General features: G+C 47.0%; 2 protein-coding genes across 5 annotated transcripts in view; one reads left to right on the top strand and one right to left on the bottom strand.

The window, feature by feature from the left end:
- Positions 1-26,314, bottom strand: part of LOC126522597 (hepatocyte growth factor receptor-like) — a 566,006-nt gene that overhangs the window by 101,088 nt on the left and 438,604 nt on the right. For 3 of the 4 annotated variants that reach the window (XR_011895240.1, XM_055066486.2, XM_072288825.1), the window contains one exon: positions 17,555-17,665. The exons of the other annotated variant lie outside the window; for it this stretch is intronic. The gene's annotated coding sequence lies outside the window, so the exon portion shown is untranslated. The remainder of the gene's footprint in view (positions 1-17,554; positions 17,666-26,314) is intronic. 4 annotated transcript variants of the gene reach the window in all.
- Positions 13,108-26,314, top strand: part of LOC126522595 (monocarboxylate transporter 10-like) — a 286,846-nt gene continuing 273,639 nt past the window's right edge. The window contains exon 1 of the mRNA XM_055066485.1: positions 13,108-15,012. Coding sequence (XP_054922460.1) covers positions 14,604-15,012 — 409 coding nt within the window. The 5' untranslated portion in view covers positions 13,108-14,603. The remainder of the gene's footprint in view (positions 15,013-26,314) is intronic.

The following is a 26,314-nucleotide window of genomic DNA, read 5'->3' as shown; positions in this document are numbered from 1 at the left end:
CCATACAGAATGTGGCGCACCATTCGCGCTCACGTTCAGGAAATGATTTCTCCTTAGAACTGGTCACTTCTAAGACAATTTCGACATTGTGTTTCAAGGTGCTTTTGAAGACTTTGAGATATCCATTGTAGTTGAGCACCAATCTCAAACGAAATTGCTCATGTGGGTTCTCCCATCTTCATACTATGTCAACCCAACTTTAATAACAAATGATCAAATGAACAACGAACATTTTCCGGTAGAAAACGAATAGAATAGGAGGGCTCCTTATCTGAATGAAGAAATAAGAGCCGACGAGATTGAACAGGGTTAGAACTAACGCAATCTATTTCGGAAGCAGGGCAGCATTATTACGGGCTGCGCGGCCCGATTGAAAGCGGAGTGCTGCTCCAAACGGCAGTCTCGGGAACTGCTCATCGTATTTTCACTGCGCCGAGGCCCATTACTCATGCAGAGCTAGGCTTGAATAAGCCTCAAAAGTGTTTTTCCTTGGACCGCGATATCGTTTCTCTCAAGACTGGCGACGTGAGAACCACGAGGCTGACGGGACGGCGGCGTGCTCGAGCGCATCGCGAATACTGAACAGGGGGAGGAGAAAAAATGCAAATTGGCTCTTCACTGCACCTCCTGCTCTTCACGTGCATCGACGGAGGAGCGAGAGCGGAGCACCGGAGCTGCAGTTTCTTTTGAAATCTGAGAACTTATATCCACAGCGTTTTATCGTGCATTCCGGGAAAATAACAGATCAGTTAAGCACACGTGGAAATTGGCGGCAGCCTGCCCTCTGAAAGTGATCTGAAAGATTCGTTAGTTTGCTGTTATCTCCGTCTTTCGTTTTTTTTGTTTTTTGATAATGTATATAACCAGTGGTTTTCTGCATGGTAACACTACATTGACTAATCTGTCGAAATAAGGCTGTGCGCAGGCGATCTCGGTCTTTCTAATCAATCAGTCAGACACGAAGCATCAATAACCAATAAGCAAGCAAACTTTGGCAATTTTTTTTTTTTGTGTGCGTGATTGAAGAGCCGACTGATTCACTAGCTCGTTAAGCAGACGTATGAACCGTTGTTATCAGAATCTTGCGTATATCCAGCATAATCAAAACTAACCACGGATCACTTCTTTCCTCTCGAGAGTAGAAATAACAAAATATTCTTATTAGCGCTTACCATGGTGTAATTCGTGCATGTTACGCGTAGCGTTAAGGGAAAGGTTGGAGAGCCTTTTGACATAAGCTATTCGAGTATATTCAAGATCACTTGATGCAGCTGCCACAGTGGACTTTTCGTAAGCGCTGGCCACAGTTAAAGCTGTGCGAGACTCCTTACATCAAATCAAACTGACCTCGCTCTGTGAACGTGAATGTCACGCCCAAAGAATCCTGCATACGAGGCAGGTGATAAGCTCGAATAGGTTGCCTTGAGGAGGTCGTGGCCTTCCCCACATGCACGGCTCCTTGACAAGCAAGCGTGTTAAGCGCCAATTTCACGTTTAGACAACCAGACCTCTTGTTTCTGTTATGTGAAGTCTCTTTGCCACTTCAACTCTCTGTGCAGCGGTATTCACAAAAAGTTCAGATAATCGTGTGGAATCGTTGAATTAATCGTAAAAGTAATCTACGGCATGATCACAAACGCCAGGTAAGCTACTGTATAAATGGTAACTCTAGAAGTAAAATCAACAGCCTAAATCGTAATAAGCCGACTTTAAAACATTTACTGTTCTCTGGTTTTATAACTAAGATTTCCTTTGTAAAGGGTATTTTGGTGGAGAGGAAGAAGAAGTAAATAGCAGAGGAAATGGTAAGGTAATCGGGCAGAGAAGTAACCTGGTTTACTACCCTCTGCGAGGCTATGTTGACGTAAGGAGGAAAAGATAAACGACTTACAACCGTCGTGTGGTCAAAGTATTTGACAAAAAACTATGGGCTTTAGAAAAACATAGCAGAGTTTTTATAGCCTGTTATGTAGAAGTACGTCGTAGCCAGAAAGCCAAAAGATTATTTTCAGAAACGGTCTATCCAGCTCATAGATAGCTGAACAGAGTGCGCATTGTTGTTCGCATAATCGTAGCAGTCATTAGATCCTATATTCACGGCCACCTTCTTCAAAATCAAGGAATACGGCTATCTGCCATGCCAATGTTAAACTGATAGACTCTTATGAATGCCTCGCCAAGCCACAGACAGCACAGAAGCACTGATTACCGCTACAGCAGGCATGTAAGCCAGATCTGCGAGCAGAGGTTAAAGAAAGGCATAGGTGCAATGGTCTAGGCATTTAAGTTCCACCGTGTTAAAGTTATATCAGCTCTCGCATCTTACTCAAAGCGTATGTATTTAAGTGTATGATGAGGATGAGTCTGGCATCCTCGCGAGCTAAATAGCCAATATTGCACGCGTGGTTGCTACCACTGATGCCGCAATTACCTGGATTCCTGGGAAAATAATTCACCATGACCGTTTCTTTCGGCTGCGCAGTGGTGCATGTATGCGAATTACGAAACAAGTTAGTGAACGAATCTACGGAGTAGCGAAGCTACAAAACATTGCAGAGTATCCTTCACCTTACAGATGATTCTACATTCGTCCAGGATTTCAGAGCTCTTAATTCAAGGGATATACGCAGGGAAGCAAGCACAGCGGCTCTCGACTAGGTAGCATGAGACAGCCTGAGGTTTGTCACGATGGACATTACACAAACTTGTACAACACCTTCACAGCCGCAGAGTTTGGCCACTGTGTTGCGGAAGCTGCCGCGTACCGTCGTTCACAGCTGCTGATGGAGTATCCCATGGAGTCCGTCACGATAAATTTCGACTGCGTTAAGCTGTTATGAAATAGGAAACCAGGTCGCTGTTTTTTTTACTCGACGAGTCCATCGTGCTCCGAGCGTCACTGACTCGTGTGTCATACTCTGGCTTCAGGTGAGCCACGGCGCAGTAGCGAGGAAGCTGTAGTGGTGGGAAAAGCTAGCGTGGAGAATGTACGTGGCTTCCGAAAAAAAAATTGAAATTATGGAGTATTGCGAGCAAAAACCACGAATCGATTATGAGGCACGCCGTAGTGGGGGACTCGGGAAATTTCGCCCACCTGGCGTTCTTTGACGTGCACCTAAATGTAAGTACACGGGTGTTCTCGCATTTAGCACCCATGGAAATGCGGCCGCCGTGGCCGGGATTCGATCCCGCGACCTCGTGCTTGGCAGCCCAACGCCATAGCCACTAAGGAACCACAGCGGGTTGCTTCCTAAACAAGTTGCAGTGAAGGAACCTACGGAGTAACCCAGCTAAAAACATTGTAGGGTATCCTTGACGTTTCAGAGGTTGCTAAGTGCAAAACGAGGTGACGAATGCGCCAACAGCGAACGGGGCGTCGTCAAATTCGCGTCATATTGTTCGAACACGCGCGATGTTGACACGGATAGCAGTACACGGGTGACATTCAGGGTTACACGAGACGGAAATTGAACTCGGCAAAGAGGAGCAAGGTTTTTATCCACGCTGCGAAATCCGAAGCACGCCGTGGTGCCGTGAAAGAAACGAACAGGTAATGTCCAAAGAATATCACAGAACTCGCGTGTTGTCAGGCTCACGCGAGAAAAGCGTCGAGTGAGAGTCTGAGGTCGATGGAATGTGGGCAACATTAGCCGAAGTTGTCGAGGCACTCTCATTGCTTAGATATATGAACTCGGTGCGTGAGAAAAGTGCAGGCGGGCAACGTGTGTGCCTGAGGTCTGGCATCATGGTGTCGATTCGCACAGTACCCGACTCGGTTACCGCGTGTCGGGTTGCTTCTCTTCTTTTAATGCGTTAGCATTAGGAGTGTCAAAGCGAAAAAAACGTGCACGTGTGTGAAGTGTAAGAAACCGGTCACGTGTTCTAAGAGGGGATAGGAGTGTTTAGAAGAGCGCATATACATATATATAGCAATGTGGAGGTGCTACTGAAGGAGGTGTGACGTAATGCTCTCGCATTTCTGTCGCATTTACTGCTAAATCGCTAATGAATAGTTTTCTTGACACCAAGAATGAAAACATGTACAACAAATGCAAGTACTTGCTCTTTTATTATTTTCGTGGCTACAAGTGCCCGGACTGTAATTTCAGTAAAACTAAAACGTGACGCGATTACGCATATAGGCGCTTTAGATCCTTCACGATTTCGAATTCCGGGCGCTACGAAAAAAAAAAAAGAAACATCATTTTATGGTGAGGCACCCCATAGTAGGGGACTCCGGATTAATTTTGACCACATGGGGATATTTAAGGCGCCCCTGATGCACGAGAGTTTTAACTGCATTTCACCCCCGTCGAAATGCGGTCGCCGCGACGGAGATTTGATCTCGCGACCTCGTACTTAGGAATGCAACACCATAGCCGCTAAGCCACCACGGCGGGTCATCACGATTTCGAACCGCGATTCACCTTGTCTGTCTTGAATCGCCCGTAATCTGCCCTTTGTTACGCCTTAGTCATTATTTTTTACTATGTAGCCCCGCCGCAACATTGCTAATTATTCATGTGCTTGTTCTAGTATTTAAACATCTAAGCAAGACAAATACTACAGTAATACTAAAATTGGGAGACCGTCAGCGAATGAAAAAAAACTTCGAATTGGCGCTCTGATATGACACGGAATTTTACGTTGCACTGCAATGAAAGACACGAAGCAACGCACGCCTAAGATATTTACATACTTGCTTTCCAATATTGCCGGTTTCGAATAAGGAAGCGTCCTGCATCATTAATTTTGTCAGATGAGGGATGAAAACAAACGACACAAGCACGTGGCTGACCAGAAGAATGCAGTGCAGCAGCTGACGGCCTTCTTCACTCTCCAGGCTTGCGGCCATAAGGTCTGGTGGCATAGCTGCATTCATTAATTCGAAGATAGCTTACCACTTCTTCCTGGCTTCATTGATTAAATTGTCGCGGAATATGGAGGTACTACCGTACGGCAGTGGACATTTAATAAAGTTGGGCAGAACACTTTTTTGAGAAGCGGAAACTTGGGCACTAAACACGTCGCTTCGTGATAAATCAGGCGTTCCCCTTAGGTGAACGCGATCACAGGATGTGAACACGAGGTATGCTTTGCCATGTGGTCATATCAGTTTTCGTGTGGGTGATTTTGCACCCATGAATTTATTTTGGCAGTCATGTGACAAATAAGTGGATTCTAAAGCGTTACACAGGCAGATTATTAACGCTGTAGCGTTAAGAGTCCCGTGTCGCAGAAAATCCGGTGTCGGCTTCGGCAGCGTTGTCCGTGAAAAATCATCCCGAACCACGCAACCCGGAACGCCAACCCGGAGCAAACGGAATTTCTCAAAGTGAAATGTGTCAGAAAATTCGTAAAGTACGACATACACACAGCCTACAGACTTAATTTGAATATACGACTGTAATTTGAATATACGAAAAAATTTAATTATTTCACGCGGGAACTAAAGCACAAGCCCCTTTTCCAGCGGCCGTTTGAGGTGTGGCGCGGCTGTACACTACCTCCGGGATCGGTCCACGCAAGAGGCCGCGTTTCTACCACAAAGATCGACTTCGTGCATTGCGTTCGCCGCGAGCGTTTGCCGGTAAACATTACGGTTACACAAGCTGCAGTTGCCGGAAAGCGTGAGAAGCAGTCAGGGATCTTTGAATGCTGTCGCGTTACACTCTTAAAGGCGAAGCTTGAGCGTCCTACAATTTTTTACTTATGTTCATAAGAAACGTCTTTCTACCATGTGAGGTACTGTCTTACAGGCGTGCGAACTGTTTCGTCATGAGCAAGATGTACAAAGGTAAAGCTTTCTGAGAAATTTTTTTTTAGAATCTGAACTTATATTCACAAAATGCTCATATGCTGCTATTGCCTCGTGAATGAACATTCCAGCCAATCCTGATGCTGGACATACTATCATGGAACGCGACTTGTCAATGACAAGGGACACTTACGAACGAAATGAATCCGGCCCCAGGGTTCGAATTCCTAAAGATATGCTTTCTTAAGTTGACAGGTCGTCTTCACTAATAGTATGTCTAGCATCCGGATTGGCTGATATTTTTGCTTACAAACATTTCTAACGTAAGAGTTTTTCATGAATACAGGCCCTAGGCCCGTATTCACATGCACCTCTGATAAAGCTGTTCGTAAGCGCAGGTGCGAGCCAATAGTAATGTTGGACATATTAGCGAACGCAACCTGCAAATGGTAAGGAACACTTAGAAACTAAATGCTTCGTGAATTCAGGCATTGGTCAGTACTCTACAGGTATATCAATCAGTTTTAGCGATGAAACATAATGTAAATAAAGCTGCTACACGCTATACTAAAGTAGTGTTTGCGATAGCTATGGGGCTTCGTGTTCGGGTTACTTAGATGAATAAAAGACGCGATGATACAGGCCATCGGAAATGACTAAGCTGCCTGCAAGCCACACCAAAAACAGACAATGTTTAAAGCACGCAGGCCGAGCAAACGGAAAACATACACAAGAAAGAGAGGTGAAGGTCACGCTATTGTTCGATGCACACGAAGAGCGTTCAGCAGTGAAGTGGGCACGATTTACAGTCGGGGCAATGAGCGCGGGAAGAGAATATCGAGACCGTTCGGGGGGGCGGAGCTCGGCACATCGTCACACCTTGGGAATGTCGGCAGTGGCCGGACCCCCTGTCGAGGTTCACCAGCCGGAGCTTGGCTGAGGTATTATTGCAGATGCCGGTCAGGCCGGGGCTGGACGCCCTAATGGCGTTTGCCAACTGCAGGCTTAGGGAAGGACTGTGTGATGCGCATGCGTCCAAGTGGGAGCCTGTTGCGACCACAGGCTCGCGCAGGCGGCGTACCCCCTCGCCCGGGACACCACCTTTCATTTGCCGCCGCGTCTCCCACGAAGGCAGACTTCTCCCCGGATGCTCATCGCCGCTTTTACAGCGAAGCTACTAGCCTCAAGTTGGTCGGAATTTTTCACGGAGTGCTCACCCAAAAAGTGGCAGCTGGAAAAGGGGTTTGTGTTTCAGTTTCCGCGTGACGGAATTACGTTTTCTCGTATATTCTAATTACAGTCTGATGTTATCACGTCTGCAGGTTGCGTGTATTTTGGCGTCCTTAAAGTCTATCATCGCGGAAATCTTGAAGAGAAAGTCGGCATACTATGTTTAATATTTGTTTTTGGTTCACCGTTCTGAAGCTCAACGTAATCACCGGGAACGCGGCCGATGCCTTCGTCCACAAGAGCGCGCACAGGAGCGGAAAGCGATATGCTTGCCCTGTCTTCGGCTATCCTTCATCCCGAAACATGACAGAATAAGCGAAAAAAAGAGGGGCGTGGGGGAGAGGAAAGTACAACAGGACAGCTCAACACAGTTTCGCGCATGTCACGATGTCTACGTGAATCACACCGTGAGATCTTTTGGCAAGCTTCGCAGGCGCTGCTGCTGTTACCACTGCTGCTGCTAGAAGTGAGAAAGTGTTGCCACGCTTGACGCGAATCGACGGCGCAAAACTAGCGAGGAGAAGCGGCGATCCTTTGGAGCGAAAGAAAGTTCAGCGAAAACAGCGCGCACGCGCCTTCGACTAGAAGAAAGAAAAGACCGGGAGCGGGAGGAGCGGGATACGTCACCGACAAAGGAAGAGGAGAGGATAAGACGCGTCCAAAATAAAGGAGGGAGAATAGAAGGGGGGGCGTGCGGCGTACGCTGCAAAGAAAACACGGGAGAGGGAAACCTGGCGAGGGAAAAGGGGAGGCGGGAAGCGATAAGAGAGGGATGTGCGAGAGAGTATGGGGACGCATAAGGGCGAAATCGGGAAACGAAGCAAACTCGAAACGAAGTATACGGAGAACAAGCGTCGCGAAAGAGAGAGGAATGAAGAGAAATAGAGCTCGGGGGGGGGGGGGGGGGGGGCTGAGCCAGCGAAAAAGACAAAAAAGGAAAGGAAGCGGGGATAAAAGTCAGCGAATAAAAAAGGGACGAAGGGGTGGAAAGGGGAAACGGAACGCTGAGCTGCGCGCGCGCGGCTCCCGCATCTCGTGGATGTCTTCGGGCCAGCCGGCGGGCGCGTGTTTGGAGCGACGAGTTCCTCGAGACAAGCGTTCCGCCTCGCCGATCTCAGTCATTTAACATTCTGCGACTTCTCTCGGCAGACGTCTGCCACGTTATTGCGTGCTCAGTGCGCCGCCGAACGCAGAGACGTGATGTAGGTGGGCGACCGTCCGGTGAAGTCTGCTTCCCGCGGCAATCACTCGAACTTTCTGCTGACGGTAAGCCACCTTACGGCTGTTCCGGTTATGGGATTCGTCGTCGACCACTACCTGTTATAGGGTAAGTCATGAGTGTCTGCTTGAAGCACTTTTGAATAGCGGCAGCGAACAAAGAAGGCCAGCGAGATAGTGTAACTTCTAAAAGAATACCCTTTTTTTTTGTGTTTGCAATTTTTACGGAAATGGCTGCCACTTCTTCGCTATCAATTGCCAGACTATAAATGTAGCTTAATATTTGTACACAGGTAGTATGTGCCCTCTTCATGCAAATGATAAATATTATTATTTGTTAATCTTTGAGCGACGGATGGTCCTGCCGCACTGATTAGAGGAATGGCTGATTTGACCGCTGACGAACTCTCCTAGTTACGACAGACTTTTTTCTCTGTCATCTGGCGAGAACAACACGCATATAAGGATAACTGAAAACGAAAAAAAAAAAACGTGCCTCTATACATGCAAAGTACCAAACGTAAAGGCAGAGTTTTTCGTAGGAATAAGCAACGTTGTGAATTATTTTGAAACACTCATCATTAACAAACGCATAACCCGACACATACTTTCTGTCATGTCTGTTGAGAAAAACTGACGACTTCGGCGAGCAAGGTGTGCTTAGGCATTAGTGGGTACGATTTATGTAGATTATTATATGTTCGTCATAGTGATACTAGTTGTCGTGAGCGAATTTGTACAGAATGTCTTGCTCTAGTAAAACATAGTGAAACCGGCTTTTCTGTTGCAATTTTATGGCATGCCATTCACGTTGGTGCATTGCCGACAATCTTACTGCAAAAGAACTGAATTAGCCGACGTTTTAAAGCCAGTAGCAGGGAGGTATAAGTTGCAGTGCATGGCTTGTAACGTAAGCTGTCTCTTAGTGACTTGATCGCGCTCTGGGGAAAAAAAGGTAAGTGCAATAGTTTTTGACTGAAGCACCAAAGTATGCGCGCATGTATAATCTCATCGTGGTATGTGTAATTGCCGGCGTAAACTTTTATTCCTTGGGGTAATAGGAAAGAGAGCAGAGTCGGTGTTCCCGACGTCCAACTTTCGCTATAGACTACTCTTTCCGTGCATGACAAAGCCCTTTGTAGAGCAGGCTTCCTGCAGTGAAGAATAGAAACGACGGACATTTCTTCGCCAGTTTTGCCACCAGGCTGCATCGTTCCATTTCCAGTTTCCAATTCCTTGCAGACTTGACGACTCGCACATGCACCAGAGAATTTAGCCACTGGCACTGTATACGTCCTAACCTGAAGCATTATCAATAGTTTTTATTTAGCTCTAGAATTGAAGCTTCTTCTTGGTGAGCTGGAATTATTAAATACTGCAATGTTGCTAGCAAAGTTCTTCATTTGTTCACGTGACTCAACAACACTCAAAACAGCTGTGGTAAACTACAATCATTAGTCGGTGAGAGTTCCGGTCCGGTGCGACCTGCTGCAGTAATGTTCAAGCATGCATTACAGTGACATTAGTGTTTACTAGAAGAAAGAAAAGCTGTATTCATTATTGCGATGTGATGATTTCGGAGCGCAAATTGAGAGTTCTTGTCCTGCAGTTGTATTCTCGTTTCATCACTTTCGAGAGTACTCTCACTTTCGCATGACGTTATGTCAAGCGCGACGTCTCATTTTTGCGACAGTACTCCTACCAACGCACTCGAAGACTATAGTATGTGAAAACAAGGTCCATATTTCTAAGCCTTGTTTTCATATAATATGTTTTCATTTCGTTTGGAGGTGTACCATTCCCAACGCAAAAGTCACCTCCACTAGCTAAGTCAATCGAGCGCTGGAAGTAATACCCTCGGAAGTAATCAATTCAACGTACGACCACTGCCCGGCAAGTTTCACGGGACCCACGACCAAAAAGACTTGCGCCGACCAGCTCAAAGCAAGAACACGCATGACACAAGACTGTTCCAAGAAAAACGGCGGGAAACGTTCCTCGCGCAAAGGCTGCGCGGCGTGGTCCAGCGGCACCAAAGTACCCTGACGTCCGAAGATGTGTAGCTGACCCAAAAGCTGACCCAAAATTATCTTTGCCATTATAACTGTCAATATCGCCTTAGGCGTGTTGCCCCGAAGGTGCTGAATAAATCTGCTTTCCTGAAAAACGAATGCTATTTTTTTTTTCAGCCCAAAGGAAGTAACGATTTCGTTCTTAAAGCTCGTGGAAGTCCTTTCGAAGACTTCGCCGAAGTTTGAAGACACTGGCTTCCGAGCCATAACGAGACCGTTACGCTCAAGAGGACTCGAAGAGAGAAGCCAGATTTGCATAATTTGTTCCGGAAGATTTACACCACAGGAGGTGCGGGCTTGATCGATACCGGAAAGTTCTAACTCGCCGGGTTTGCTGCGCCTCGCGCTTTTGCCTCCGTCTCTCCGCGCAAGGACTGAGAATAGAGAGATAAGAAGATAAGAAGCCAATATAACTGCGGTCGTTTCACAGGGACGCGAGCCGTAACGTTTAGGTTATCGCACTTACGACGAAAAACGACAGGAACGCGAAATTTGAGCCGTTCGCAGCGGTGCAGAAGACGCCGACTATGGACTCGTTCGCTGTCCGAGTCAATTGTGTGCCCACAAACAGAGCTTTAATTCTGTTTGCACAAAAATTTCAAGCAACCAGCCGCGTTTCGGTTGCCGTCTTTGGAGATTACGCAAACAAAAGGGCTCATTGTGTCGTGTGTGGCTTGGGAGACAAACTGGCGGTCTTGAGCTCTTCCGCAAACCACGGACTTTCCTTCCGGGTGAATCTGTGTATTTCCACTGAAAGAAACAGAGCAGTGTGAACAGCTGCCGAGAGTAGATAACATTTTTAAATGAAATGTTTGGTTTTCCCGATCCACTTTCTTTATTTTTTTACCCGGTTGTTAACGTGCCGTTGTTTCTTTGTTGTCATGTCGTGCTGCTTATAGACAGGCCCAACAATTCGTATCAGATTTAGGACGAAGACGGGGCTAACTGACTCTATAATTTAAAATAAAATAATTAATTTATAATTAATTATGGGGTTTTACGTGCCAAAACCACTTTCTGATTATGAGGCACGCCGTAGTGGAGGACTCCGGAAATTTCGACCGCCTGGGGTTCTTTAACGTGCACCTAAATCTAAGTACACGGGTGTTTTCGCATTTCGCCCCCATCGAAATGCGGCCGCCGTGATTTAAAATAAAAGTGCGCAATGTTCTTATGCACTAGCAAGGAGGCAGAGTCTATAGTCCAAGCTCGCAGTAAAGTGTTTATAATGGGTAGCCACAATAAACCAAAATTAAAACGAAAAAAGGCAAAGTACTTATACTTTTATACCCAAGTAGTGTGAGCCATCATATTAAAGGAAACATTTACGCGCTAGAATTGTTCGCAAGAGAAAACACAAGCCAATCGTCGTGGCGGATATATTATTAGCGAAGGCAGCTGGCCAACGGGAAACGGCACTTACGAACAAAATATTCGTAGCTTTTTTTTACTGGAGAGTTGGACTGAGTGAACACCGATCAAATGCATTAATTTTCTCTCCGGGCCTGCAATTAACTATACAAAAATTGTAGCGCACCTTAACAATAATGTGCATTGGCTTGATGCTGGCTTTGCAATCAGCTCAAGCTATTGTCACCGCTTGTACGCTCAGTCAAACGCGCAATGCATGTATTCTTGCTGAAGTACGAAACTATCGCTTTTCCTGCTCATGACCTGACATGCAGCAAAACGGGGTAGAAACAAGAAAGAAAAAAAAGCTAGAAACTCCTTGTTGCACACGCGAGTTCCTGAAATAATCTGTCTGGGCATCACCAGCTGCGATTCAGATGCCAATGTACTTGTCAGGAAATTGGAGCTGCCCTCGAAGCACCCAGTAGGTGCGCTAGATTACAACGTATGCTAACAATTGTAGGACATCTCGCGCATGTTACCACACACAAGGTGACGCAGAAACGTGAAACTACATTGACGTTTCTGCTCAGCGGAAATCAGTGTTCATAAGAGTTTTTAAATCGAAATCTCAAAAAATGCCGCTTTGAAACAGGATGGTCGCGCCAAAACGAATTAAGTGTTTACTACGGCGTAATCACCATTCCTCCGACGTAGATTTCCACTTTCCCTGAACATTGTCCTTGGATTACTAAACAGGCTGCTTCTAAGTCAAGCCTGGAACCTACATAAACGTGAAACGAACAAGAGGGAAGCTGGCCAGGTTGCAGAATTACTGTCAAATAAAAAAATTTGGGCTTCATTTTCTTCCGCATGCACACAGCGCATTGGAAAGAACGTCGGAGAAACCGAACAGTTCAGGCCTTAGAAAGCAGCGTCCCCCATTCTTCTTAAACAACGACCTGAAATATCAATATGCGAAAGAATGCATGCAAACGCATACTACGGCGGTTATTGGTATAAATCAAACGAGAAATAGGGGCGACAGGATGCGAGCTCCTCCATCATGTGCCCAAAACACGAGGGCTCTCTCGCGCATGTGGAAACAATCCGAACGCGAGGCCAGCGGGGAAACACACAAGCAACCAGACGCATGATAGCAGTCCGGAGCAGCAGCAAAACATCCCAGAAATAACGCCGCCAGACGGCGATAAGAGCACTGAGGGGATATGCCAACGGGCGAGCCGTGATGGAGGGCTACGTCATTATTCAAAAACGGGACTCCTTTTATTCCTTTCTTCGCAGGATCGACGCTGCTGCGACAGCGTGGATGAAGGGAGGCTGGACCGCGCTTGCGTCCTCAGTGAAGGAGTGCTGGCCCTGAGTGAGGCACTCGCAAGAACATACTCACACCAGGCCGACTGAAAGCAAACGGCCGCTATCAGCTTCCCCCCCCCCCCCCCCCCCCCGCCATCCACTGTCGGAGGTTACCCTTTTCTCGTCGCTTCTCCGCATGGCTGCAAAGGGCTGCAGTGAAGCCAGCGCGGACGTGCATGATAGCGGCGGAGAAATCTCGGCCCTCGCCGGCGTGATCTATAGATATCCCTCCTCCGGACACGAGCGTTAGGCCGCCGATCGGATTGCGTGTTCCGGCGGCCGTCCCGGCAGCGTCTGGGCCGACGTCGACGTTGGAGAAATGGCCGCCCTCTTTTCGGTGCTCGAGTACTCGAAGTGGTAGCCGCCCGTGCGTGCGTACACCGCTACGCGGTCGCGACCTGCGCACGCTCGGCGCCGTGCTGCTGTAAAAACGCTTCGCTCGCTGACGTAAAGGAAGCAGAGAAGGCACGCGCGTCGACGAAAAAAAAAAGAACGAAAGGTAGTGCCTGTCGCTGACAGGAGGCGGAAATGCGATTACGCCTGACCCACGAGAGCTAAGACACGGTTTGAGCTGGCTGCGTTGGCACGCTTCTCCTGGCCAGCTCACCATCACTCACGAAAGAAAGCCACAAATAAAGATTAGAGAGCAGGAAGGAGGCGTTTATCTGCCGCACAAAATAGTATAAGCGGCTACACTCGCACGAGAAGGTGAAATGGGAGAGGCGCTGCTGACACAGTTCGGCAGCAATTTTATTCGTTTGCCTGTTGTCTAAGCTTTGGATTGAGATGTTTCAAAGAACACTACCCGCTGAAAACCGTGCGTAGTTGTCATTTACCGGTTGGGATGCGCGCCAAACATTCTGCGTGTTTGGCGACGGCTTTCTCGCACCTTAAGAACAGCGTCGGCGTTTCAACCGCTCGAGCCACGTACCGTTCGCGAGGTGAAATTTAACGTAAGCATATCTTCGGATGGACTAGCATAAAATTGTTCTGCGAAAACGGGGCACGATGAAAAATTATTAAAAAAATCAAACGACATTTAATTAGGCATAGTTTGCAGCGCAGTTTGCGCATAATGCTTGTGTCGTAATGGAACAACACAGTGCACCGAAAAGACGAGAATACGCGAAGAAAGAATACTACTCGAATACTAGAATATTATGACGGATAAAAATACAACAAAGGAACCAACATCAGAATACTGAAGCGGCAACTTTCGACAAGCAGCGAAATGAAAACATCACTTAAATCAAAGGCTTTACTGTGTGCGCAGTACTACTGGACAAAGATGGTAATCTGACAAAAACGATTCTTCGCGACGTTTCTTCAAAAGTGTACAAACTGCCTATCTGTTGGACACAAGTAAATGAACAAGCTAAGTTTTAGCCACGAACGCAACATGGCCATATGGCCGTAGTAGTAAGATAGTTTCCCGTTGTCGATAGAGAAGGGGTGGTCGCAAAAACACAGAGGCAGTTACGGCGAGTGGTACGACACCGTATGACCGTCGGTGCTCTACTATAATGTTCTGGAGAAACGCTTGCCGCATTACTTTTCTCAGGCTGTGAAACAAGCCACACACTGACAGCCTCGACGCCATGATACCATTGGAACTGTGCGGCGCGCTGCTCGACGAACGGCGTCGCAGCAGTTCCGTTCCCCGCCCTCTGAGTGCGCCGGCGTGCCTGAACCACATGTCCCAGGAGTGTCCCGAGTTCGCGCACCTGTGTTGCGCTCGCCGCCACCACCAGTGTCAAGTGGGCGGCGCGTCCAGGGACAAACAAGAGCAGGACGCCGCCGCCGCTGTCGTCAAGGCGGGCACGATTCGCCAGCACTACTACCCCGAGGGCGGCTGGGGATGGACGGTGTGCGCGTGCGGATTTCTCGTGCATCTCCTCTCCGACGGCCTGCTCGCGTCGCACGGATTCATGATCGTAGTGGTGCAAAAGAAGTTCAGGGACGCTGCGCCTTCCTCGGCACACGGCACCGGGTCTGCCATGAAGTTGGGTGAGTGCGGGCCACCGTCACCTTTTCCTTTTTTCTATTCACATGATAAAAAATAGATGATTTATTTCTTTTAAATCGAGTCGTCTGTTCATCTGGTCTCACTGCACGATTACATACTTTACTGTACTATGTTATTCGCACCTTTACCTTTTCAGAATCAATTGTCTTCAAAGCACTACCTGTGCGCACAAGCAATCGAGTTTTCGCCCATTACCCATCGTGGCTACGTGCCATTGTGTTGAGCGAGCATCATCATCACCATAATCATCATTGTCACCCTCATGGTCAATGTTGGCGCACGAAGATGGCGCTGGCTACTCCTCGTCTCATGAACCAGAAACGTTGTACATATATATACCACTATAAGGCTTACGGACAGAGCTTGTGCACAAAACCGAGTTTGTTGCACTTAATGGTACACATGCGATGGATTAAATCATAACAGAAATAATAACGCATCAATATTACAAAGAAGCTCTCAAACCAACAGCACCTTCCTAATGTAAGCTGCTAGAACACGAAAAAATGCGGCAAAACTCATCTCACGATGACTGTGAACGGTAATGCGTTGAGCATTGAATCAATGTATGTAGCGAGGCAACGTATTGTCAGCGTCGAAACGAGCTGTGTATGAGGCCTGTGCTGCAGCGGAACTCATTTTTCTCACTTCCCTAAGAATGCCCAGCGCCATCTAGCGGCGCTGCCGCGAAGCCTACGCGTGACCTCCGAAATGCATGGCGCGGCGGTGCGTGTGACCGCTGAGATACGCATCATGCGGCAACCGGGCTCTTCTCTCGCACTTCTTTCTGGACACGCTGCGCCTTCTAATGGCGCCGCCGAGAAGTCATCGCGTGGCCTCTGAGACGAGAAGCGCGGCGTGCGCGTTGGTACTTGCGAATGCTGGCAATTGTTCCCTCGCTTGCCGCACACCCAGTGACAGGTACTCAGTGTCCCAAGTTTATGATAGGTTCGTTGAACATAGGCACGTACCCAGTGCATTCATGGTGCATCTCGCTAAAGTTGGCGTGAAAGACTTTAATTAAAGAGCGGCACGTACCCAATGCATTTATGGTGCAGCTAGCTAAAGCGTCGAGCTTCTGTCCTTGAGGAGCCCTTGTGACGTGGGTGCGATTCCGCCAAGCATAGGGGCAACTTAAGGGATCCTATTTGTCATTGTAGAGCGACACATTCGCATTGGCACACACCTAGTTACCCATGTTGGCGTCAAAGACGTTCGTTGAAATCCAGCACAGACCGAGTGGCACATATGCAGTGCTCCAAGTAGGCGACAAGGATTTTCACTGAACAGCTGTACCTACCCAGTCCCGCATCTACAGTGACACATGTCGGTGTGAAAGGGCTTCATTGAAAAGTGGCACATATGTACACACTGCCAGATACTCAGTGACTCAAGTTGGCCCGACAGTTGGCTTGGAACCCTGTTCCATCGGCACTGCATCCCGATGCGCCACCCGTTTCATCATGGACTACCCAGTGATCCAGATAGGCGGGAAAACAGCTAGAGACAAACATACATACGAAGTGCATGAACTACCCTAAACATTCGAACGAATTAAAACAACCACTTCTTAAGAAGTTGACATCCTAACGTAATATGTAGTGTAACAAAAAGCTTCAGCCGCGATTTGTCACAATAGTGCACAGGGAACTCCACCAAGAGCGCTGACTACTCGGAAAATTTACCTTGAAAGCAGAACCTGCATAGGGACAACGACGTAACAAGGAACGGAGGAGACACGACCGGATGTGACATTACAAGGAAAGAGAGAGGAATTCTTAAGCCTGGTGGCACACTCAGATTGCTAAATACTGCAGATTAGACTAGTGAAATATTTGAAAAAAAAGATTCTGGTGTTTTACATGCCAAAATCACGATATAATTGTGAGGCACGCCGTAATGGGAAACTCCGGGTTAATGTTGACCACATAGAGTTCTTTAACGTGCACCCAGTGCACGGTACAGGGGTGTTTTTGCATTTCGCTCCCATCGAAATGCGGCCGCCACGGCCTAGATTCGATCCCACAATCTCGGGCTTAGCAGCGCAACACCAAAGAGACCAAAGAGACTATGCACAATGATGAAAGCTATGGCAGGAGGCAATGTGTTTAGCTCTTGTCAAGCTGATTGTGCGCTAAAGTAACATCCCCCATCTTGCCCATCTCACAACTGCACTGCGATGCATGATTCTGGGAGTGCTCGGACCAGCTGTTCGAATCGAAAATGCGTGATGCATTCATAAAGGCCGAAAACGAAACAATCAAGCCTTTTTTTTTCACCGGGAGAAGGTTTTCTTTTCAACGATCTGCATATGAAAATTACAGGAATGACCTTTCTTAGCCCCAAAGTGAATCAAAAGCAAGCCTGCAGGGCCTCACGCGCATTGTACGGGAAACCTGCACAGCACCAGTCTTGATTACATCCTCATTGCACCATGACTGTTTTCGTGCTTGTTAAAAAGTTAGCGGAAGTAAAAGAGAAACTGCGCTACTGCGAACCCACTGAGCGGATGAGGTTACATACCCAGTCATCCGAGGCGTCTACTGGCGGCCACAGAACTAGCACAGACAACACCTCCAGGGGCCGCATCATCAGATGAAAAAGTCGTCGGGGGTTTTCAAGACAGTACGGCGCCTAAAGGCAAATAGAAACAACAACAAAAGGAAGCAGTGTAAGCGAGTAACGTCTTTGCTAACTTCCGCCATGTAGGGCATGTAGAACTGCAGCCGTGATTTCAATGAAATACGTTAAAATATTCTTATTCTCGACGTGAGTAGGCGGTTCCTTCAAGACTTTAGAAGAAGTTGCCCTGAATCATGCCCTCTTATTCCAATATTCATATTAGTTAATACCTGCTGACGATGGCGAAGTGCCTGTTGAGCACAAAGTGGATCAGCACTGTGCAAAGTATAAAGAAAATGCACATGCTCGTATTTTTATTTGTAACTTGAATAGCATTCTGAGTTCAGCTATTTTGTGCTGTAACATGACGTCCGTCATAAATAAAGACCAAGAAGCTCAATTTGACGCATCTTTAGCCTCCATAGAACGTGCAACAAACTTGACAAATGCAGAAAAGAACAAGATATGCGCATCATGCAATATGCACACAGGCGTAACACGTAAGAAAAAGAAAAGCAAACCATTCATCTCTACATTTTCAGAGTGGCATCCTGCTGCATCACGGTAAGGTTGTTGCTGCAGTGCATCTGGTGACCATACATATATAAACCAGCATCGCGCAACAAAGTGCACTCCTCAGTACTTTGTGCACTTGCTATAAAGCTGCATCATCCACCTACTGATTGTCTTGTGGAATGCTTTTTTTACATGTGTTGAATAGCACAGTTTTATTAACATTCTGATGCACGCTAAGCAATTTTACTATTGTAGTTGAGTTTGTTGAGACAGACAGACAGACAGACAGACAGACAGACAGACAGACAGACGGACGGACGGACGGACAGACGGACAGACGGACAGACGGACAGACAGACAGACAGACAGACAGACAGACAGACAGACAGACAGACGGACGGACGGACGGACGGACGGACGGACGGACGGACGGACGGACGGACGGACGGACGGACGGACGGACGGACGGACGGACGGACGGACGGACGGACGGATGGATGGATGGATGGATGAATGGATGGATGGATAGATAGCAGGTAGCTTTGCATTAGTTCCCCGCGAGATAGTTCGTCGTGAGGCCCCACCACGGCACCTTAGCATAGCTGTAGACCACTGACATGTGTGAATTTACATTTCATTTATAAAACTCAAAGTTGCTAGTAGCCTACAAGACACTGTCCTCAGACGTCAAGTATGTGCGATCATGCGAAATGCAACGCTGATTGGACTGGGCTCCGTGACGTGCCACCGCTGCCTTCGAATTCCTCCGACCCTCGCCAAGAATGATAACACGAAGTGAAAGGGAAAGAATCGTATACGTTGAGTTTCTAGCCAAAATTTAATTTTAACCGTCCCGTGCCTTCCCTTTAGTGACAATAGGCTGACGTCAGGGGCGTCGATTTGCCACTGTCACACTGTGCTGTAATCGAAAATAAGAACTGACAATATGCGCCAAATTTCGCCAGGCTTTGCGAGGGTAGAATGAAGTGTGGCATACCCAAATATAAAAAAAAAGGATATGCATCATCAAAATAGTGTCTGAATTAATACGCTAAAAGGACGCGAGAAAGGCGTGCCATCACGCGCCTTTGGTATGGAGGGGCTTTTGAGTAGCGGAAAGTTTTGCTTGTTCTGGTACTTCTTTTAAAATTACTATTCCTGCCACAGGACGCACCGTGAACGCGAGCGAGATTTAATTACGCCTTCACGGTGTGCCTACGCGTCTCCTCAAAGCCTGGCGTTGGCGGTCGCGATCAAAACTTTCAACCCCACCCTCCCTCTTATATAGAGCTGCTGCTGCTGCTTGCTTCCAAAACGTCATTGAACGAAAACCAGCGAGTGACGTGCGGGAAGGGGCTGGCGTGTCAGCTACGTCTCGCTTGCTCGCAGCTTCTCCTTTTGCTTTTCGATACATCGACATAACAGCCGAAAGACGTTAGTTCGTTGATGAGAGAATAGCTTACGCGTTGCTTTTACCTGGCCGGCCATTTCAAGACGAAACCATCCATCAAGGTGCGTCAGCTGCGATTCTTGAGCGGTAAACATCTTTTTTTAAACCGATACCGAAAGGCGTATACTGTGTCAGGCGCACCCAAGCGCCGGGCGAGCGCATAGATAATGCGACGGCGCTATAGCTGAACAAAAAATATTGTTTTTGCTATGTATCACGTGCACTCCTTCAAGATCCGTCGACGCTTAACTTCGCCAGCTGTCGGTGGCACTTTCATAGTTTGTTTTCCCACTCCAGCAGCTAGGCCCGCAAAAGAAGCCGAAAAACGATCCCTGCGTGCGAACGACCTAGTCGCTCAAGATTTAGGAATTGAGATGCGGCTCCATGGTTGTTGACGCAGATTGTCGCTAATGGCGCTTCGAGGAATTTCGAGCTTCCGCTCCGCAAACTCGTTGGTCGCTGGTAACGCGCGCTGAAAGCAACGCCTCGCACGCACTGACTCGCAGCGAGCCTGAGTACAGCGGTATCCGTGCCCAGCATTGAATGATTAAGTTGCACTGCTACGCACGGCAATGCTGCGTGCGTCATGCAGTATACCGATGCATTATATCAGTATAGAAAGGCAGGAATGTCGCCGTCATCATTGCCAACATGCTATGTTTATTATTACAGTACAAGACAAAGACCTCCTCTGGCAGAGATGCCCGAATAGCCCTGTAATACGTCGATCAAATCGACCATATGCCTGAAAATTTCCCAAGCTTATTACAAGATCATCCTCTGCTACTCTTAAGTGCGTTTCTCTTCCCTTAACCACGATTCCGTCATTCAAACAGTTCAGAGGTGATATGCCCTCCACGACACACGATCTATACAACCCCAGGTCTTCCAATATGCGCAATATCAGGAGGAAGTTTTAGTTCTGGCCCAACTCCGGCGCGGCCTATTCAAATACATGTAAAACGCAGAAACGTGTTTTTGAGATAACCTCTGGACCGATTTTAATTAAATTTGTTGCATTTGAGAGAGACAGTTAAATTTTAGTGACCGTTGGAAGCGGAATTTCTATTTAGGGCCTGAATTTTCTTAAAAAGATATTCAAAAATTCGAAAGTCTGAAAAAAATAGAATCAGGAAATTTACGAATTAATAGTTCGGCATCAAGAACAGAGTTAGCGGTTCTGTAAGCGGTGTCCGTTAGTTCGTTGAAAGCGGAGAAATTCTTTATCTCAATTTATGTCTTACGTGAATTGGTTACGTTGTTTACAATGGTTCTGCAAAAGCTATATTTCCATATTACTAAATTCTTTAATATTCCTCTGTAACATATCAATTTTGTCCGCTTTAGATTTACTATTAGATGCAACTCACAGAATTGTGGTCACATTTTTCGTTGCTGAGTTAGAGAGTTGGAAACTTGATAGTTTCGTTTTCTGAAAATTTTCGATTTTTTCCTATTTTTAATAAAACACTGACGACTTAAATTTACGTTTTTCTTTTAAATGGAACAAATCTCGTCAAATTTGGTGCAGTGGTTGGCGAGAAAAACGAATTCTCCTTTTACCTGTATTTAGATAGGAGCACCCGAGCTAAAGTTTCCTCTTAAGCAGTTTACGCAATACTTAATGCCTGTGACTGCGAGCGATATATTGAAAAAAAGAAAGAAAGAAAGAAACATATTTCCGCTTAATCAAAGTACTGAAGCCTCTAAATTTTTTCTCTGCTTCGCTAGGGCACGCTGTAAGTTGAGAAAGAGAGAAAGCAAGGATTGGAAAGGTAGAGAGCTCGGGTGCCTGGTTTGCTACCCTGCAATAGATTGAGCACAGCATGCGCGCAGGAATGGGCAGAGGGCTATAAACGGCCACGCGCTATTCACAACGCCAATGTTAAGAAGTGGTTCTAATTTGCCCGCTGGGTTACATGGATATCAAGCAAGCGTTCGCGGATACAAACGTTGTAAGGAGCAGGAACTACCGTGGATCCACCGACAGCCGCAAGTGTACGTGGAGATCAAAGGTACGAAGAAACAATGCCAGCTTCAGCCCGTGGTGGGCCGTCCAGCTTGTTTTTGCTTCAAGTTCCCGAGAAGCATGTGCAGCCACAAAACACGTATACAGATTAGTCCTGCACTGAGTGCAGCTAAGCAGGCGCTATTGTAATTTCATCCGCAGAAGAATAGCGCCTACTTAGTATCTCTCGGTTAGCAACATCCACCAGGGCAGGGTTATAGGCACATCTGGATGCAAGAGAGTTCGCTGCCGAAAGTGGCGCATCCGAGAACTGGATGGTTTGCTCGGTCTCGGTGTTAGCTCGATGTGGCTCCTCAGTGACATTCACGCAGAGATCACGCAACAAAATTATTGTTTTAATTAAAAAATAAATAAAATTACGTTACGAGGTTTTACGCGCCAAAACAACGATCTAAGGCATGCCGTAGTGGGGGTATTCCAGATTAATGTTCACCACCTGGGGTTTTTTGACGTGCACCTAAATCTCAGTACACGAGTGTTTTTGCATTTCGCCCCCATCGAAATGCGGCCGCCGTTGCCTGGATTCGATCCCACGACCTCGTGCTTAGCAGCCCAACACCATAGCCAGTAAACAACTACGGCGAGTATTGTTTCAATTTCTGAATGTATCCACAGCGTGGTTCCTCGTGGACATGGTGATGTATTTCAGTAGGTGCCAAGCAACTTTGTATTATCCAGGGACGACCGGGCAGACGAAATCGAAACGCGAAGCCCAAGAGCACGGCGATATGTACGTCATTCCTCTTTTCGGTCATGATATTACCGACATCACGAGTAACTCTTCACGGGATTATCTCTGGCGACTTGGTTTGACGATGCAGGGAAAAGATAATTCTCTTCGGAACACACCTTGAACTAAAATTCACACTTCCTGTTAATTTAGAGGGAGAAAGAGAGAGAGAGACGTGAAAATTCTTTCATCCGCTTCATATGTGCAGCCTTCATCAATACAGAGAAATACAAGTATTAATGATATGGCGGAGGTGTTATTTTGGCTGATCGCCTTGCATGCTGTTCAAGGTACTGGGTGTCAATTATGACCAACATAGAGATCACATAAGCACATAAACAGTTCATGCAGTGACACGCGCATATATACAAAGTACAGATATTTACAAATTTTCGTTAAAGGGACACTAAAGGTTACCAGAAAGTCAAGTTAAAGTGATAAAGCAATGCTCTAGAACGTCTAAGGCGTCAATATAATCGCAAACAGAGCTTTAGTAACCGAGAAATTGAGGTAAATGCATGACACAATTTGAGACCCCCCAGCGACATTACGGTACTAGCCCGATGACGAAGGCACTCCTCACCATAATTTATGTCACTAGTACTCAACTACTCGTATTAAAAAGACCATTTCATTAGATTATAAGACCGACGAAAATGCTACTTGTCTACTTCTATTCGATTCTAAGAAAAAATAACATCTTGACGTTACCCTTGAGTAGTATGGGTGATCGAAAGGTTTCGCTTTCGCTCGACTCTGCACGTTCGACTTTGCGCCGCGCGCGCTTTGGAGTTTCAGTTGTTTCTTTATCGCGTCGTGCTCCGGTCCTGCTGGCTCGCGAAACTTGTATTTGGAACAAGCAATGCCACGTCCATGTGATGTGGTGGGATGCGCGAACGGTCCGCGGAACTTGGCCAAGGGCAGTTGCAGCGGCGAATCCAACGTTACTTATTACTGTGTGCCAACGAGTGAACCTCTCCGTTCGAAGTGGTTAAGTGCCGTACCTCTGTCACAGCGCGTTGGCAAAGAGCCGAAAAATCACGTAGTGTGCTCGCTGCACTTTCGTCCAGAGGATTACGAGTTCAACGCCGACTTACTGAAGTCGCGTGGAGTGCCTTTCAAAGCAGACCACCGTCGTAGTAGTACGCAACAAACGCCGGCAGGTCACGTTCATCAGGGCTTAAATCGCTGAACTCGAGCCAATCGCGAGCCAATGTGTTGTTATCAGGGTCATCCATTGCAACGAGCGTCGAAGTTGGCGTCATAAAATAAAAAAACCAGCTTATCGTCGTGCGCTTTCCCTTCCGCTACAAACCATAGTTCGGCTTTCGCGCTGCTGTCGGCTCTGTCTTAGCTCTGTTTCTGGCCGCGCGTTTGCGTTTTGTGCCGACGGCGCAACGTCACTGACGTCATTGTTGAGGTGATGACGTCAACACTCCTCGATTGGAGGGCGGGTGATTTGAACTGCGCTAGAGGTACGCGGAGGCTTCAGAACGCATTTTCTCTTAAAATAAGTCTCTTCTTCGCACGAAACAAGTGTTTCAATGTTTCTGGGATGGTATTCCAACAGTTCACGTTGACTTAATATTAACCTTTAGTGTCCCTTTAAGGCTTGTGACCCGCAATGACATGAGCATCACTTTCGAGGCGCGTAACGCGTAGGTGGCCCTAGCACTTGCAACATTAAATGCGGTTCGATGAATCATTATCATGTGCCTGTAGTGAATCGGTTGATGACATCTCACATGTGCATGCGATAACCTTGCCCTAATGTGTTGATAGGGCATATGCATTTGAAATTTATTTTCATTTCCTAATTTTTCTTATTCATTTTTTTCTCTATGTGCTAAGTGTGCATGCGTCAAAAAATTGTTTTCTTCGTTTATTTTTCTCAACCTCGGGTTTACGTTTGACATGACGTCATCCGCGCTTTAGTTCATACTCATTTCTCCATGGTAATTGTTATTCTTTTAGTTATTTACTTCACTAATAGCGCGTAGCCCATGTACAAGTGAAACAGGGTAGCAAGAGGCACGTGCTTCCAATTTCTCCAAATGATCCCTTGGCTAAACCTAACGGTGACTCAGGCTGTTGCACTTCAAGAACTGTATGCGAATAGCTTCTTGCGCCAGCGACAAATGTGGTCATGGTTCGAATATTAGTGGCTTAGAAAATGGCACGTAGTTCAGCAGGTTTAAAGCCGTCTGAAGAGGATGGGCGTAGTACATGGCGTTGGACGTCGTACAAATGACAGGCGTGAAGCAGGTGCAAATTGGGCGACGCGTTCGTTTACACCCAGCGTACAGTGCCCATGAATGACAGTGAATAATATTCGGCAGCCACTTTCCTACAAAACTTTAGCAAAAGCGCACGCTACAGTGAATTATCTTAGCCTAAGTTCATGACAATAAAACATGCGAAAACAAACAGCTGGGGCGGCGGCACGGAACATGCCTTCCCCACAGGGGTCGTAGCTCACTGACCACATGAGGTCTCAGTGTTCTTGGCGTGTCTGCGGGTCACTGGCCCTTAACGCCATATCACAGCCAGGGGTTCACTTTTCTTGCCGACCTCTTACCACTTCTAACAGCGATATCCTGGCGCAGCGAAGCCGTGCAGCACATGCGTGTCCTTCTTACGAAAGCCTAGAGTAATCGACTTCTCTGCAACCGCGGCAGCTTATAGTACAGAACACGACACATTTGCGCGCATACGAAGTCTCTCTCTCTTCTTCTTCTAATTTTTGTGCAGGTACGGGCATACTGACATAAGTTACCATTTAGTTTATCGCTGTATTTTGTCCCTGACTCAAGAAATCGCAGTGAACGTGCCTCATTCTTTCTTTTTTTTCATTCTGTCCTATCCAGGACACGCAGTCAGATCTGCTGGACAGCGGAAACAGCTTCCGCTTACAAGGCGTTCGTAGGTCTCTCGCGTCGTGCGTGTCCAGTTGGTGGCCATTTGCAGCCGTTTCTTGCACGTCTCGCTTTTTTTCTTCATTGCCGATTTCTTTCGCGCTCTTCGTGGCAAACGGGGCTTTGGCCGGTTAGTGCTGTCACGAGCCGTTGAACCCAACCATGCCTTCGATCTCTCCCGGAAGGAGTTTGTTCTCTAGAGGGCGTTGCTGAGAGGAACAAGACTTGGAGATGGCGCCTCGCACCGTTATACGAAGAGGAAAAAAAAAAAAAAGGGAACACGCCGTTCCCTTTTTTCAATGGCGCATGGACTTTTTCATGAGCGCCCTACGGGAGGAGATAGGCTAGCGTGTCCGTTTATGTACGCGATTCGCTGTGCGCCATCCACACATATACATAGGGTCCCTGCAACGTACACATACACATCCCGAATCTCTGTGCACGCTCAATGTCCCTCCGAATCTGACCCTCCCTCTTCCATCGTTTCTTTCGTTTCCTTCTTTTTAGCTTCGTTTATTGTTATTACTTTTTTTATTCATTCTATTCTCTGACTTGACTTCTTAGCGTCATTTTGTTTCTACTGTCTCAACTGCTAGAGATAGCCAAGAGCTTTCCCGGAGTATCTGTGAGAGGGAAAGCGGCAACGAAGGCACGATCGTTTTCACGTCATACAGGAGTCCCGAAAAAGCACTCGGTGCTGAAAACATGCTTAACTTCTTCTCCGGACGCTTTTTTTTTTCATTTACGTATTATCTTTTTTTATGTTACAGAATGCAGAAATCAATTTCCTTCTAAATTCAAAAGAAATGATAATAAAATACATTATCGTCTCTTCAATATCGTGAGGCTGGCCTGCACAGCGTAGCAGCAAGCGGTCGGAATGGTCGTCATTTGGGATCGAAGTGCCGCGGTGGAAGCACAGAAAGATGTCGTAAGCGTGGCGAATGATATGGAACACTGGCAGAAAGAGGTTAGAGTGGTACATCAAGGGCGCTCTGCGATCGATGAGCCAAGACGTTGG

Source organism: Dermacentor andersoni, chromosome 6, assembly GCF_023375885.2.
Source record: "Dermacentor andersoni chromosome 6, qqDerAnde1_hic_scaffold, whole genome shotgun sequence".
NCBI lineage: Eukaryota > Metazoa > Arthropoda > Arachnida > Ixodida > Ixodidae > Dermacentor > Dermacentor andersoni.
This window is presented reverse-complemented; position numbering and strand designations above follow the sequence as displayed.